This window comes from Dermacentor albipictus, chromosome 3, assembly GCF_038994185.2.
Source record: "Dermacentor albipictus isolate Rhodes 1998 colony chromosome 3, USDA_Dalb.pri_finalv2, whole genome shotgun sequence".
Taxonomy (NCBI): Eukaryota; Metazoa; Arthropoda; class Arachnida; order Ixodida; family Ixodidae; genus Dermacentor; species Dermacentor albipictus.
In genome coordinates, this window is record NC_091823.1 from 84,990,840 (window position 1) to 85,008,736 (window position 17,897).

Below are 17,897 nucleotides of genomic sequence, written 5' to 3' on the forward strand. Positions count from 1 at the left end.
TTCAAAATAATGACCTCACATTGAATGCTGCTCAAACAAAAGTTATGGCTTTCACTCGCCAAAACAAGTATTCCGTTTTCTTATTCTGTGAATTCCATTTTGTTAAGTCAGGCCTTTGAGATCCGTGATCCGGGCGTACTCTTCAATGCAACTTTACACTTTTCTGCTCATACTAAACGTGTTGCAATGCGGGGTCTGCGTTCTTTCGGATTTGTTTGCAGACTATCGAGAGAATTCAGTTCTCCTACACATTTCTTCAAGTTGTGCGTAGTAATATGTCTTTCTCATTTTAAATACGTACCGGCGGTCTGGAATGGCACTTCTGAATTCAACGGCAACATCGTACAACAGGCCCCCCCCCCCAAAAAAAAAAGGTTTCTAAGCATATATAGCCGCTTCCCTAATAATGGCGCTGGGTCTTGTTCGAGACACTGTTGGATTAACGTCCCTGTCATCGCTTCGCTGCCGACGTAATCGTGCTGACCTGCTGTTACTGTTCAAACTCCTTCAAGGTATCCTCATTTGCCCTGAGCTCCTCAGTTGTATTTTATTTAGAATTACGGGACCATAGAACTTTGTACGTTCCCGATTGCCACATTCAACACTCAACTGTCCAAGGAATACAGTTTCCTTATAACAATTGTTTTGTTGATCTTGACATTGCTCTTTCATTTCTTTTTCAACTTGGCATTGTTGCTTCACAGTAATTTTCATACACTGTTCAAGTCCTTTCCCCCCCTTTTATTATTGAACTTACTTTTTTTGTTTTTGCATGTTTTCTCCAATAACGCCCAGTTTCTGTCATTTTTTGTTTATCGTTTCCCTCTTTTTTTTACTTACATTATCTTGTCTTGTAGTTGATTCCTTTTTACTGTATGCATGCGCCAGCACTCAGGCCTTAGGGCTGACCCTGGGAACGTTGATTGATTGATTGATTGATTGATTGATTGATTGATTGATTGATTGATTGATTGATTGATTGATTGATTGACTGATTGATTGATTGATTGATTGATTGATTGATTGATTGATTGATTGATTGATTGATTGATTGACATTGGCATGTTTCAAGTTCGTATCACCCGCCGTTGTTGCTTAGTGATTAAGGTGTTGGGCTGCTAAGCACGATGTCGCGGCATCGAATCCCGGCCACAGCGGCCGCATTTCGATAGGGGCGAAATGCGAAAACGCCTGTATACTTAGATTTAGGGGCACGTTAAAGAACCCCAGGCGGTCCAAATTTACAGAGTCTCCCACTACAGCGTGCCTCATAATCAAATCGTGGTTAAATTAATTAAATTTTAAAAATTAAAAGAACCCCAGGTGGTCCAATTTATTCCGGACACCCCTACTTCGGCGTGCCTCGTAACCAGATTGTGCTTGTGGCACGTAAAGCCTCATAAGTTAATATTTAAGTTCGTATCACGAAGTTCCGTCGCGGGAACAATTAAAGAAAAACGTGCTCGTTTTCTTTGTGAATTCCCATAAAACAGCGAACGAAATCGTCAGCCTCCACTTGTCACGCAACAAACACAGCGGTAGCCGCTCGGTCACAAATACAGTGGGACACAGTAACTCTGGGCACACACCGCACGCTTACAGCGCCGCCTAACGTTGCACCGCGCATGGGTCTAAAGGGGACCTTAATTTAAAAAAAAAGCAGGACAAATTATACAACATCCAAAATTAGGCACAAGTGAGAAACGCTACTGCACCAATTCCCATTGGTGGTCACCATGCATAGCCGTGATCGCTATTTTTCTCTGCGCAGCAGAATGCGTAACTGCCGCCATCGCCTTCCTTTCACCGCGCATCCAATAATATTTGGGGTTTTACGTGCCAAAACCACTTTCTGATTATGAGGCACGCCGTAGTGGAGGACTCCTGAAATTTTGACCACCTGGGGTTCTTTAACGTGCACCTAAATCTAAGCACACGGGTGTTTTCGCATTTCGCCCCCATCGAAATGCGCCTGCCGTGGCCGGGATTCGATCCCGCGACCTCATGCTCAGCAGCCCAACACCATAGCCACTGAGCAACCACGGCGGGTCACTGCGCATCCATAAAGCGGATATACTTCTTCCTCCTCCGGTCTATTGTGATAGCCGTATTCCTGGCTACTCCCGCGTCTAGCGGCAGGGTAATCGCCATCTCGCGCTAGCACTTCCGGAACGTCTCGTCGGGCCTTGTCCAACACGCGTCACACGTTTCGATGGCTGCAGATGTCTATCGAGGTGGATCTCAGCACCTAGATTATTCTAGTCGGTAAACGGGAAAAGATACTTCGTGCCGTCCTCGACCAACAGTGGTCACCGTCTGCGTGTCGATAACTTAGAACAGTGCTTTAGAGGCAGGAGAATTCGCGCTTTCTTTTGGGCGTCCAGCAAAGCATGCTTAAAAAAAGAGAGCGAAATGACGTGTCCGTCGATACCACTCCTCACTTTTATAAAGCCGCGAAGAACCTGCGCATAAACAGGGCCCTGGGTTTTACTCTATATATCTAACAGAATTTGACACTGCCGTGTGACAACCATGTTGGAAGTCCACGGCTCGCAAAGCTAGCAATATTTATTACTTTCTTTTTTTTTTTCGTGCGAATGAGTGTGTGTATGCGCCGCAAAAGCAGCCACCTGCAGGCTGGACGCACTAGTTAGATGCACGTGTTTGTCTTGCGGAGTATTGAGTTCATGCACGCGCAGCAAAATAACTTGTTCGGCAATTTAGTGCATATTCATGAATATGGAAAGTCGAGCCCGAAGTAGTTAGAAAACCGCATAGACGGCAGGAAGAGTGCTCGAGCACTCGTCCTGTCACCGATGTTGTTGTTTTTTTCTGTATACTAAATCGTGCTCGTCTTTTCGTTTATATGCAAAACTTTTATCTTCAGTTCTTTTTTTTTTCATGCATCAAAGGAAGGCCTTGCAGACTTGTGCAACGATGCAAAATCACGACCCGAATTCCAGCGATGCAAAGTTCGAGAAACGCGGTTCCTGTGAAACCTTTTTTTTTTTTTTTTCGCAGTCATCGTGTACTCTTCTTCACTGCCTTCGAGCTTCAAGCTGAGTCACTGCTGCTGCGTCGCCATCGTTGAACGCAAGGCCACTTAGAGTCAACGCTCTCGGATTAACGCTACTGGAATTATAAAAAAATACTGAACTTACAAAAAGTCATTTCATGAAACAATGCTCAAGTGGAGAGTGCTTGTCGTATAGATTTCGAAGTTTCAAGCAGAAAAGTCGAGCCGTTTACTTAGAGCAACTATTCTAAAGTTTCGTTTGCAGCTCGAACGAGCCTTTTGAAAGCTCCGGCAGCACATCAAAAAGTTTCTACAGCACCATTACCGTACCTAAATATTTTGTTTAAGTTCTCTAGCATATGTCTCTAAACGCACAACTTATTCCTACGCATATCGGTGCCTATAGTGTATATATTCTTAGCAAACTAGTAGCGCCGCAATCTAGTAGTCCTTCAGCAAGCGTCAAGAAGATCAGCAGTTAGTCCTAAGCACTGATTACCTGCGGCGCTTTCAAACACCTTAAGATTTCTCCACCGTGTTCCTCCTAAAACACATTATATTCCTGCCAAGTTTAATCGTGGTCGCCCGACAGCTCTGAAACGACGCCCTCCTGAACACCCCATAGAATTACACAGCGCACATAATTATTACCCCATATTTTTTTTTAATCTTGCCCACACATCACCTTTTCTAACAAACGGCGCCAAACTCAGTACCGAAAGAACGAGAAGATACAAGATTCGGCGCTGTTCTGATTATTTCTGAGTTCACCGTTTTTATGTTCTGAATTACGTATAACCTATAGTTGATACATAACTATAGAAACATATAGCTAACATCTAAGGTTGCGCTATTCCACACATCACTTCCTGCCTTACAACTCGTTAAATTTTTATTGCGCTAGCTCCACTGGTTCTCTCAATAAATTTTCGCCGGCATTTGGAGTGGATGTTCGCAGCGACGTATTGGAGAGGACATTCTTCACCTCATTTGGTCGCAATACTGTTGCCGACAAATAAATAAAATAATAATGATCATGGTCATGATGATGTAACCAAGTTAGTTTCGCCAGACTTTGCGAGGTTTGTAATACCGGACACGACGACTGATATTGGCGAAGCTGAATTCAGCTTCACGACCGGAAAGGCTCAGCAATACCCTTGCTGAAGTTTAAATAGCGTCGCCCACAGTATCAATATCAAGGGACAGATACAAAGAGCAGCTCCCCTACTTGGCCATAACTGGCAGACAGGGTGAATTGGACATATGGCACAGGCTAAGTGACGACGGATATTAAGCTCCCAAAGAAACGAGAGGCGCCGTTGTGGAGGAATTCCAATTACTTTCGAACATATGCGTTTTTCTTTTTCATTTTCTTTTTTTACGCACACGTAATGTTCTAAGCGTGCGAGCGCATCTGCAATCTGTACTCATCTCTATGCGGTCGCGGCAGCAGGAAAAATATCCTGCAAGCTTGTATTCAGCAGTGTAGCGGCAGCAGCACTTGCAATGCGAACCAGCATGCACGAAAGACGAAACCCGGATTCGTAGTGTCGTTAACCATAGCAGTATACTTCTTTTTTTTCCTTAACACAACTGGTTTAAAGACATGACGAAATAACCTGGCGGTACTGCTACAGCATGCTGTCTGCTCTTTCCTTTCATCGTTCGAGTTCGCGCAATCGATATTTCTTTCTCTTTTTTTGCGCAGTCTTTTGCAACAGACGCAGAGATCCGGAGTGGTTGGCGGGTTTCAACGATCACACGGCCGACCGCAACACCTGGGCTAAGTTAAACGCCGTAGTGAACGCCTATATGGATTAGATCTGGCTCATTGCATGACATTACCTGTAGCCACCATTTAGATATATAATTTTGCGGTCACTTTCGCATTGCGGCTCCATTAGAACGCAGCAGCCGCGGCAGCGACTGTGCTATAATATAACCCGCGCCCTTTTTACTATATACACCACTGAACCGCGGCTACACCTGTGAACGACCACATTGTCAAAAAAAGTGCGCCGTCACAACATTTCGCGTCGCACGCGCTCAAGCGCATCTCAAATATAAACTTCTGTTTACATTCAGTGGTTAAAACAGCGTTAGTTAAACTTAGTTCTCACTTTTCTAAGATGTGAAGAACAAAAAAAAAACGAGAGTGATCGACTCCACACGGAACTTTGTCGTGCGCAGACTCCGTTACTTCACTATTAACAAAATATACGAATAAATTCATGGAGTGCTCGATCGAAGTGTCAGGTGTTCGTGCTTCACCGCTCGACTTTCTCCGCATCGATCTCGTGCATTCAACATGAGATTAAGGGTCGATAGCACTTGGCTTGAGGCGACCACTCAACAATACCGATTTAGCTCAAACATCGCGGAAGGCATCGATATGCTTTCCCTAGTTTTTAGGCCTGTACATAAACGCATGTCTGTCAATCTGCGAACATTAAAATTCCCTAAAGATCCTATGGACACAAAGGAAAGAGGGGAGGGGGATATCACGAGTTTTTCGTTCTTCATTTTTTTTCCTGAGCACACAACTTTTATAGAGTACATACGCATTTTATTAACAATTATTTACCTCTTCATGCAGCACATAAGCAGCTGAAGCAAATTTGTAACAGTAGTGACCGACAATCTGCGCGATGTTTTTAGATCACGCGATGACTTTATCAACGAGCGCAATGCAGCCGATTTGGCGGGCTTCAGGAACTTGGTCAGAATAAGCTTGTTCGAAGCACGTAGCCCTCTTAGCCCTCTGGTGCATATAATTTGGCACCTTGCACTGCCAAGAGAGGGCCGGACGGCCTAGGATCCAATGCAATTGCTTTCTTGCACGTATTACCTTACCACCTTGCGCCAAGCCGTCTTCCAATCCCTTTAAAGTTTTTTTTTTCTTTTGCCAAAAAACAAAACATGTTTCGTAAATCTTGACTCAACATTCGCGAGATCGTAGAACAATCCAAAATTCATAAACTTTATAAAAAATTCGGGAGAGTTGGCAGATGTGCAAATTGATATGGGTTGCCCTGCATGCGTATATGCCACCCTCACCTTATTGTCTGCCTTCTCTGCTCGGGGTGCAGGAGGATGTCCTTTTTCTCTGTAAGACCGTCGTGCAGGTTGAAAGCTATGCTGGTCACCTTCTGCGTGGCCACCATAAGCGGACTGTGGGAGGGAAATTGCATGCCAAGAATACAAATGCAAATGAAGTCAATAATGCTGCGCTTTTAATGAAATCTCTCTCACACACACACACACACACACACACACACACACACACACACACACACACACACACACACACACACACACACACACACACACACACACACACGCACACGCACACACACACACACACACACGCACGCACACGCACACAAACACACACACACACACCCACACACACACACACACACTGTCTCTCTCTTTCTTTCTCTCTCTCTCTCTCTCTCTCTCGGTGCCGCGTTAGCTCACTTCACTATACTAACGAATTTTAACGAGGCACGACTAATGCAACGTCTGTCTAGCTTTTATGTGTTTGCTAGGTGCGCTTATATACGTACAAGTATCACCTTTAACGCATACACCGAACACATAGCTGAAGTAGATATGACTGTGACAATGGCAACCGTGCTGGTGGTCGGAAATACATAACGTACCCGTACGCCAAATAACTTGCCGTCAATGTCGCTTTTCATTTTTTTTTCCCCTTGCGTATTTACTCTAATTTTTTTTTCGCTCAACTTTGTTGCCAAGCAACTTCTAAGTTCTCGTTCTCGTTACGTTAACAATACTAATCAAAATATAAAGAAAAAAATGAACGGTTAAGGAAAACGTATACATCCGTCTTCGTCTGCAGCGCCCGTGACACGCCATAGTAGCAAGACGCGCGCTCAATAACCGGAAGTACAAATAAAACACTCGCCCATCGAAGTCTGGGATGTATTACTGCGCGCATTATGGCGCTGCAAAAATTCATTCATTCATTCATTCATTCATTCATTCATTCATTCATTCATTCGTCCATTCATTCATTCATTATAACATCGACGCGGTATAGCAAGGGCCACGATTACGGGTAGTAGATGTAACGTGTCCCACGTAACTTGTGCCGAATTTTTAAAATACGCAAGTTCCACGTGACTGGACTGAACCGAGGTGCAAAAAGTCGTCGCGCGGAACTTTTTCATATTTCGCGGGCTTTCTTTCAGGCTTGGGAAAAGAACCTTCATGTAGCACGTATAGCGCAACAGACAGCTGGATCGGAAAATTTTTATGATGGTCTCCAATTTTCTCCGACACTTTTGGTCTAAATATAATATTTGAGCAGCTGATTTAGTTCTAATAATGTATTTATTAATCCTGTAGTTAGGCGAAACACAAGCAATCAGGCTGACTTACTCCGAGCGACGGCAAACATCGTTACCTTGGTTCCATACAGCTACGTGGCACTTGCTTTTTTTTTTACATTTTGGCACAAGTTACGCGGAGCACGTGGTATATAAAAGGGCTAAAGTGGAAGGTAAATAGTGTGCACGGTTACCCGGTCACGTCCAGGTGGTAGCCCCCGTAGTCGTAGATCTGCCGCATTATGTGGATAGCCGACAAGTAGCCCATGCCGACCGCCAGCGCAATCCTGGAAAACGAGGTCAAAGTGCGCGGAAGGGGATGGGAACGAGCTAGAACGGAGAAAGTTGTGGCGAAGGCAACGAAACGAAGCAGCCCACACGCAAAGAGAACTCGAACGCAAAGAAGTCTCTCTGAGCAAACAACAGAGACAGAAAAAAAAATGTTTCTCGCACGTCTCGTGCGACTTATTTGGGTAAGTATACGCTAATCGGATATCCGAGCAATAGTTACACTGAAAATTAAGTGTTCGGCGATCACTTTCCGACACCAGCTGCAGCTTATATGTGGATGCTCCTTTCCTGTCCACAAAGGGAAAGTAAATGATCGATTGAATTGATAACCGAGATTTGCTATTGTTTACTCGAATTATTCTTTCTATTGATTTTTCCCAAAATTAGTCAAGGAAAAAAAAGCACTCTGTCTTACATCTCATAAAAGAAGAAAGAAGAAGGTATGCTTTCCTTAACTACAATCTTTTTTTGTAAATTTCCGTGGTTGTCACATTCACAAGCGTCATTTGTAATCATATTTTGCGAAATGCTACCTGTGAGCCTAATTTTAGGTTGTATTACGATGATATATGGATGGCAGTGCAAGAGCGCGGCACCCACGGTAATTATGCGCACGGCCACATATAGAATCACGCCAGAAATTGCTTACAAAACAAATTCACATAAAGCATATACAGTAACTCTACGATTCGTAAAGTGTTGCGCGCGTCACAGCTGTGCGGCTTAGATCCTAGTCATCCAATGACGTCATGTATGGCACAGTAGATTCTCGGTAATTCGATCATCTGGGAAGCTCAATATTTGGTCTAATTATCCAAAGGGTCGAATGAGCAAACGGCGACAAAATTTACGAAGTGAAATCTATTTAGCCACGGCGGCCGCCTTTCGATGGGGGCGAAATGCGAAAACACCCGTGTAATAAGATTTAGGTACACGTTAAAGAACCCCAGGTGGTCGAAATTTCCGGAGTCCTCCACTACGGCGTGCCTCATAATCAAAAAGTGGTTTTGGCACATAAAACCCCATAATTTAATTTTTTGAAATCTATTTATTGTTTGAAGTAGTCTGTCGCTATCAACAAACCCGCTTCAACTCTGTATTACAATAGCTATGCCCGTCATCGTCGGTCAGTGGCCCACGGAGATCAACACTGCTATCGGCGCAAACCAAATCCTGAAAAGAGACGTTGCCCAGGGCACAGGGCGAGTTCTAATGACCACTGCCAGGTTACTGCCGTCATCATCGTTGCCTAAAAAACAAGTACAGCCGTCAGCTAAATTTCTTGTGCTTCCGAACTTTTAGTAACCGCTGCGTATTCGAGGGGGCGCCGGTGGAAGTCGGATTAAGCAAATCGGCGTGCTTTCGCGTTCGAACTAAACGATCTTTATGTCCATTGATCGCCGGCACCTTCTGGCACGTATGGATTAAGCGAAAAGTCGAATTAACCGAGATCTAATTAACGAAGGTCGACTGTACTCCCAATAATATGACCCGACTCAAAGCCATCTGCAACTATACAATAGGTTGGGTTCGACATTTACTGCGCCTTGTCCCATTACCTGCTGTAGGCAAACTGCGGATCAAGCGTGACGTCACTACTGTTCGGCAGTCAGTGTCAGTGCAAGCTTTTCCGGCAAAAGAAACTGCTATCTCTCTTTAGTGACGTGTACAGACGAGGAGGATACGTGCGGCGCAGCTAACGTGATCCCAAAAAGCTCCATATGCACAAGTCTTGTCAGAATGGCGAGATCAATACCCGGAAGCAGGCTTTCAGAGCACCAATCAGCGAAGAAGAAAGCGGGCAATCAGCGAACATGCGCCTCCGGTTTCTGACTGCGGCCTAAATTAACGTTTACATTACTATGGCAATTAAACGGACACATCCAGCCGAGTTCGCGGCGTCGGAGTCATGTTCCGGCTTCGGGTAGCGAAAGGAAGGGAATAGAAAAACAACTCTCACGACGTGCCGCGAGACCTACACCTCCCATCACAGTTTCTCTACCCCGTTTTCTCACCCCCCAAAGCCTGTCTACAGCTTCCTTGAACACTGAACCCTAGCGCAAACGCCACAGAGGACAGTTGAAGCGTCGGAACGATAGCTGCCCTATATTTACTGTGTATGGGAGCCATACAGAGTAACTCTAAGCTGCCCCTGCAGTCAACGCCACAGCTCAACATCGACGGTGTCAAGAGGTGGCACTGCGAGCACATGAGGCAAAAAAAGAGAAAGGAAGCCAGTTTTCGATCGTGTACTATTCTAATACCTTGCCAGATTCTGGGGTTTTACGTGCTAAAACCACGATCTGGTTATGAGGCACGCCCTGATAGGGCGGACTTCGGATTAATTTTGACCGCCTAGCGTTCTTTAACGTCCGCCGAATGCGCCGTACGCGAAATGCCTCGCTACAACAGTCAACGCTTCGGCCTCCGGGAAAAATCACGATATCTCGCAGTATACTTCATATGTAGCTTTATGAAAACAATATTCGAAAACACGAGGCGTTCTACAAAGCGCAGTGTTTAAAAAACGACTCGCCAGAGTTGTGGAAAAAGGAGAGAGAAAGAGAAATAAGACTGACGAGAATATTTTTTTTTCTTTGATTCTTCACTACCCGCTGCTTCGGACAATAATCGCTATAGGAAAGCGCCTGAACATGTTACCGAGCTATGCATTATTATTATTATTATTATTATTATTATTATTATTATTATTATTATTATTATTATTATTATTATTTCCAGAATATTCACGCCACTACAGAGCTAGTCGTAATTATACGAATTATGCCAATAAATACATGCGCGCACTTAACGAGAGAGCACGATTTCGTTTGCATACACCAAACACATCCTGACTACAGCGCCGCCGAGTTTTCATGACGTCACGCTGTGCACCTCTCCAAGAATGCAATCGATGACGCACAGTTATACGTGCGACCGACCCTGCGAATCCGTTGAACGATACATCGTGTGTATACATAACTACATCTACACAAGAAATATCGCTAAAACGCTGCGGCAAACCCAATTGTGCTGCGGCTGTAGGATTTTAGAGACACAATACAACATCCCTCTTTGCTCTTCACGCGTAAGGCATGCCCGTCGTCTAATAAAGAACGAGAGTATTGTTGTACTTACTTGTGCATACTTTCGGGACTCGCATAATTGATGATCATGTAAACAAGGGTGGCCTGTGCAACAAGGTGAAGAATTTGGCTGAAAATAGCAAAAGACACGCAGTGTATAAGACACGCGTATTCGAGAGTTGATTCTTGCGCACGCTGCCGCATGAAGTATACTAGCGCTGCCAAAAGAAAAGAAGGGAAAAAGGAAACAGACCGGACGCGCTCACTTGCATTGCACATACATACATACCTACATACATACATACATACATACATACATACATACATACATACATACATACATACATACATACATACATACATACATACATACATACATACATACATACATACATACATACATACATACATACATACATGCATGCATGCATGCATGCATGCATACATACATACATACATACATACATACATACATACATACATACATACATACATACATACATACATACATACATACATACATACATACATACATACATACATACATACATACATACATACATACATACATACATACATACATACATACATACATACATACATACATACATACATACATACATACATACATACATACATACATACATACATACATACATACATACATACATACATACATCACACTTCGTGTGCGCAATTATGTAAAACATGCAGTGCATAGGAGGAAGTGTTCACGACAGGCGTAGCAACAAGGCGCGCTCTCGCACAAACACTTTGCAATATACAAAGACATTTACAAAAGACGTAAATTTCTGAACAAATTTAAGCATGTATTGAAATGATTTTACCTGCGCGTTACTAAGTATTCGTGCGTGTTGTTTATATATATATATATGCGTTCTGTCTTCTGGCGCCCTAAATATAGGTATAGTGAATAGATACCAACTTTCGCAGCAAGAAGTTCTTTATATATATATAGCCTTCAGCCGAAAACGTTCAGTGCATAAGTCTTCCTAAACGTTCGTCGTCGGCTCTTTCCTGCGTATGTTACGTCGGGTCCTGCGTGCTGAACTTGAAAGAACCCCCCCCCCCCCATATATATATATGCCGCCAGTGACAAGTGATCAGTGATGTCAGGAGACTACCATAACATTTATTTTTCATCCCAAAAGACTCCTTTTTTTAAAAAATGAAAAGGAACCGACGAGGACAACACAATAAGAACAGGCAGCATACCCCCACTACCTCTAAGACAGCAAGAAAGATTATAACGTCTTGACTATTAAATCGGCTGCTTTCTTTGGCTCTTCTCCCCCAGTTTGCGATTTGTCAGTTAAATTATGGTCGTTTATGGCCAGCTTGGGACAATATATATGTCCCTATAGTTTCCACTAGAAATAAAATAAAAAGAAGTAGCAGTTTCTCCCGAAAGGCGAAGCACCGATTGCGATAGCAAATTAGTGGATAGCTGCGCGAATTAAGGATAGTAGTTTGAGCGGCCGTGTAAACAATGATAGAATATGTAAGCCTGACTGAACAAGGACGTAGAAAGAAAGAGACACACAGAGACAGCGCTGTCTTTGCGTGTCTGCTTCTTTCTACGATCTTGTTCAGTTGCGCCTACACATTCTATCATGGATTCAAACCAACTAGCCCGTCAACGTGTTGTAATTCAATTAACAAGCACTGTGTCACGCGCGCACAGGTAAACATGAACACATCTCGCTCGATGAGCGCGGAAACTCGCCGTCAAAAATGCTGGAGTAAGGAATCACAGCAGCAGCAAGGCGAATTCACCTTCGTGCATCTCTCGCTTCAACGTGAACGAAGCGTCGAAAGGACAGAGCATACGACGCTACCGGCACTACGCGCACTCTGCAAACATCGCAGATCGCTTTGAAGTTGTGACCCGTGCGGGCGCGCACTTTGGCCACGTCGCCGATCGCTCCCAAGAAACACGAGCGCCGGTAACGCGTCCCTACGGCGTCCGCCATTCGCGTGCCCAACGCCGTGGTAGACACTGCGGTCGTCTCCACTCTGTACGGAGTGGCGGGCGAGGAGGACCCTAGCAGCCGCCGGAGAAGAACGCCCCATTACATATACTTGCTTCTTGTCTGCGGTATGACTGTGAGCTGCACACATTGATCGATTAGTTAGCATCAAATGACTGTGAACTGCAGGCATTGATCAATTCGTTAGCATCAAATAACAGCAGGCTGTTCAGTGTAACTGGACGCTTGTGCATGCATATTATCAATATTTTCTAGTGCACTGTAGCCACACCTTCCGCTCCACGTTCCTCGCTGGCGCACGCGAGATTGAACCGCGTTCGCCGGCTCACCTTCGCATGCTTTCACTCGCACATACAGCATACGGCGCGCGGAGACGGTGTTATCGCCCTTGGAATTTATACAGAACTTCACAGCGACGACAGAAATGTGCCTGGAGTGCCCATATGAGTGTTATCGCAACAAAAGTGACCGCGCCTCTTCTAGCTGACAATGAAGAAAGAAGTTCTCCCCGAAATTTGCTTCACGTTCCTCATCATATCGTGGCGCTTTGGCGTGCTTCTACAAAGTTTATCACGTCGTGTCCTGTTAGTGAAAACGTTTTAATGTTGAATAAAAGTACCGCTTACTCTGGGCGTCAGGAGCGCCGCATAGCAACAGCGTTGGGCACGTCGCAGAGCAACAATTACATATTAACGCGACAGCGTTAAGGAGCTCGTGTCGCAGAAAAGCCGGCGTCGTCGGCGTTGGCCGTGAACGAAAAATCCTGGTAGGCAATTTATAAATAAAAACAACTTTTAAGGTGGTCTGGGTGGGAATCGAACCAGGGTCTCCGGAGTGTGAGACGGAAACGCTACCACTCAGCCATGAGTTCAATGGTTAAAAGCGGGACAAAAGCGCCTCTAGAGAATGCAGTGTTGCCTTAGAAACGTGCCGTAGAATGTTATACTGTGGTGTATATCGGTAATTATGAGCATTATAAATTACAGAAGTCGCAGTTAAACGAGTCGCGAAGTACGTTTCCACTACATTTCTTCTGCGCTTGGCGCACACGCAGACCCATCTTGCGGCAAACACAGAAGACCCCTTCCTCACTATATGCGGCGCTGACCCGACAGGTGGCGCGCCACTCGCCCGCTTCTCCCCTTTGTCTCGTTTGAGCGCATTGGGGCCGTGCGGGGACCAGTGCGAGGATGCCCCAAAGTTGTGCTGTGGACTTAGAAGCGTTGTAGATGAAAACTGTCTTTGTTTGACTCAAGAGCATGCCGAGCGAATGAGTGGGCTTTGCGAACGGGGTGCGATAACGCTATCGCATTCCACTCTTGAAGGCGAAGCTTAAGCGTCCTCCAATTTTTCTTTTTAATTGAGTGCGCGCTTCTTACAGCTGAATTCGAAGAAAAAAGTTAGTTACGGTGCGCGTTCCTACGCGTCACGATACGTGTTACAAACCGCTCTACGAATGGGATAGACACGCGTTTTAAGGGGTTTGAGAGAGGGTGATCTGTGGTAGTTTTCTCTCAGTCCTCTGCTGCGGGTCGTCCGAAGAATATGGATGAACGTAAACGGCGCCGTGCGGAGGCCGAATGTATTGGCTATGCTGTCAAACGAGAAGAAGAAGAGAAAGGGAAGGAAATTTTTGCAATTTCCTGAGACAGCGGCAGTAGTGAAAAAGGCAAATGGCAATATCAACAGCGCCGGAATGAAGAGATATTAAAGGAAAACCACACGGAAGAAAGAAAAGAACGTAGGGACATTTAATAATATCTATTGTGAAAAACAATAAAGATACACACATATAAGTGTGTAATACGTATACCATGTTCTCATTCTCTCTCTCTCTCTCTCTCTCTCTCTATATATATATATATATATATATATATATATATATATATATATATATATGTGTGTGTGTGTGTGTGTGTATTCATTCTCAAAGTGCGCGACAGAATGCATGGGCGTTCGATTTATTTTTGTACTTCATTGCATAAAATGTTATAAAGTGGAACAGTAGTGTACATTTACTGCTAGTTTCATGAAGCATATCCCAAAACTCGTGCGATCCATATAATTCGTTCTAATTGGATATGTCTTGAAAACTGACCGGCTACAATTCGTAAACTGCATTATGTGCCGTGAAGTCAATAATTAAGGGTATTAGTTCAATGTTGTTAATTAGTCAATTGTGCATTTAGATTTATCGTGCGAGTAATGTCCGCCGCTTCCAGTAATCCAGCTCGAGGACAACAATTACGCTATGTGCCACAATGAATTTTTTTTTCATTCTCTACGGTCTAAAAATATTTTTTTAAAGAAAAACACCCCGTTTATACGCGCGTGCGTGTGCGTCACTGCATAACTTGATATGCTGAGGGTCCTTCACAAAGCTATCGCTTGCAAAGATACCAACCCAAGGTTAGTTCTACACGGGGATTTTTCTAGGAATCGAGAACTTATCGAATTGTTCGTCAAACGTATCGGCAAGCTGCACGTGATCACGCGATCCGCCGCGTGGACGACGTACTCGAAACGGGGGGAAAAGAAAATACTCGCCCGACCATCTGCGACACAATGCACGCTAGGTACGCACGTACACATCGTCCTGCAAAAGGGCACGTGCGCCGTCCACCGAGGGCGAGCGCACCTGCGCGAATTCGATGACCCGTGAAACAAAGTAACAAAGCTCCAGCTGCTCAAACTTTGCACCCCCGCTGCAGCTGCGGGAAAGCACTCTCCGTCGAGCGCTGCGGGCGAGATGGCCGCCGCTCCGACGAACGGATATAACGGGACTGAACGCGCAGTTAAAAAAAAATTAAATTATGGGGTTTTGCGTGCCAAGAACAACTTCTGATTATGAGGCCCGCCGCAATGGGGGATTCCTGAAATTTGGAGCAACTGAGGTTCCTTTAACGTGCACCTAAATTTAAGTACTACGGGTGTTTTCGCATTTCGCCCCCATCAAAATACGGCCGCCGACGCCGAGATTCGATACCGCGACTTCGTGCTTAGCAGCCCAACACCATAGCCACTAAGCAACCACGGCGGGTTCAACGCGCACTTGTCGGGGTATAACGTTGGCTGTTGTTATTAGGCGCGCACGAATATTCGAAACTGTCGAATAAATAACGAATCGAATACTCCGCTGGTCGATTCGGTCCTCGAATCGAATAGTCGCTATTCGAGAAACCCGAATATATATATTTTTTTCGTATGGTTTGCGAATGTCGTCGACTGCGCATAATCAAACGCGAAATTAAAGCAAGAACACGATAGCACTTATCCCCTGCGCATCGGAGATACTGTACCAGAGCATGCTTTCGCTCACGGAGCTGGGCTTTTTCCGCTAAAACCACAATCAATCAAATAAATTTTGTTTAGACATGGCATCAGGTAGTGGGTATGATTTGGATACTATATACATGTATAGTTGCAGCACATGTGTTCTCCCGTCGTATTCAATATGAAGGCCTTTCATTGCGACATACTCGATACAATAACATCATCTGCCGCGACTTTTTTCACGTGCGGCGGTCACGTGCCGCGACCGCCGCACGTGACCCGCATTCTTGTTTGAGCGCGAAGGCATACACCTTTATTTATGTATTGTCATACTCTCAAGGCCCGGGGGCATTACACAAATGTTATTTGGGCCGGAAGGCTCCGTTTCTGAGCTTATTGTGATAACGCATGACCTCGCATGCACGGAAGAGCACTGACAAACTTTTACAGCAAAGTTTTATGTGGCTAGCCGATTCGTTCGGCCGTCCATCCGTCTGTCGCCTGTACGCCGAAAACTCCTCCGGCGCGACCCCATGCGCATGCGCGAAATAAGGAAGAGAAAGAGGGGCGCGCGACTGGCTGCGCCAGTAGTGACGTCGTTGCCCTGCGTCGCAGCCGAGCGCGCGCGCGCGCGCAGCAGTTTTAACGCGATAGCGTTAAGGAGCTCGTGTCGCAGAAAAGCCGGTGTCGTCGGCGTTGGTGTCGGCGTTTGCGGCGTTGACCGTGAGCGATAAATCACGGCAGGCACTCCATAAATAAAAAGCAACTTCCAAGATGGGCTGGGTGGGAATCGAACCAGGGTCTCCTGAGTGTGAGACGGAGACGCTACCACTCAGCCACGAGTTCGATGCTTCCAAGAGGTACAAACGCGCCTCTAGTGAATGCGGTGTTGCCTTCGAAACGAGCCGTGGAATGTTATACTGCGGTGTATATCGGTAATTATGAACATGTAACTTACAGAAGTCGCAATTACACGAGTAGCGAAGTGCGTTTCGCTGCATTTCTTCTGCGCTTTCCGCACACGCAGAGCCATCTTGCGGCAAACACAGAAGACCCTCTCCTCTCCATGTACGGCGCTGCCCCGACAGATAGCGCCACGCGCGCATTGGAGCTGTCGCGGCTCGGACTCTCTCCCCTGACAACGCTTCGCCTTGCTCCTTCTGCAGAATCAAGCGTCCTTCCTTTCTTTAGATCACTATCTGTCTATCTCTCTGCCCGTGCCGATCACGACGTTTGGCTGGCGTGCATCATTTCCCCCTCCGGGATACCGAGTTCTTTGGTTCGCTCCGCTTGCTCAGGCGCACGTTTCGTTGCTGCGCCGAACGCCGCGTTGCTCGACCATATGGCTCGACGCTCACCGCGTCCGATGCGGGGCGCCTCGTAAGTGATGGCTGCCCTGTAGCCCATTGTCTTACACCCCTTGGCGGGTCGACGGGAACGCTGTCGCGTTCCACTCTTGAAGGCGAAGCTTAAGCGTCCTCCAATTTTTTCTGCCGTTGCGAAATGGGTAGGCCACGTGTCATACGTACTGGCCCGAACCAAAGCCCCCCGCCCAGTCAACCCGGGTTGAGGGGGGGAACCGGGGTCAGTGTATCGAATGATGCTGGGTTGATGAGTACACGAAAGCTCATGGACGCGGCGCCTTCAAAGGTGCAAAGTCCTCTTCCTATCTGACAACGGTTCCTGAGGAGCAGGCAGCTTTCGATCAGCAACGTCGCGAGCAGAACCGGCAATGAACTTGTCTACGTAGGCCATGCCGATGCTGCAGCCCGAGCACAAGAGCAGGATCGTGCAGCCGAGCGCAAGCAACAACCGCGTGCCGAGGATAAGGCAGCCATCGTTTATGAACCGTCAGGATTAA

The 17,897-nt window shown here is 45.7% G+C and overlaps 1 protein-coding gene across 1 annotated transcript in view; it reads right to left on the reverse strand.

Annotated features, from left to right (window-relative positions):
- The window catches only part of LOC139057443 (lysophospholipid acyltransferase 6-like), a 68,809-nt gene that overhangs the window by 36,218 nt on the left and 14,694 nt on the right, over positions 1 to 17,897 (reverse strand). Inside the window, exons 3-5 of the mRNA XM_070535730.1 lie at positions 10,804 to 10,881; positions 7,569 to 7,661; positions 6,077 to 6,190 (exon numbers count right to left, since the gene is read on the reverse strand). Coding sequence (XP_070391831.1) covers positions 6,077 to 6,190; positions 7,569 to 7,661; positions 10,804 to 10,881 — 285 coding nt within the window. The remainder of the gene's footprint in view (positions 1 to 6,076; positions 6,191 to 7,568; positions 7,662 to 10,803; positions 10,882 to 17,897) is intronic.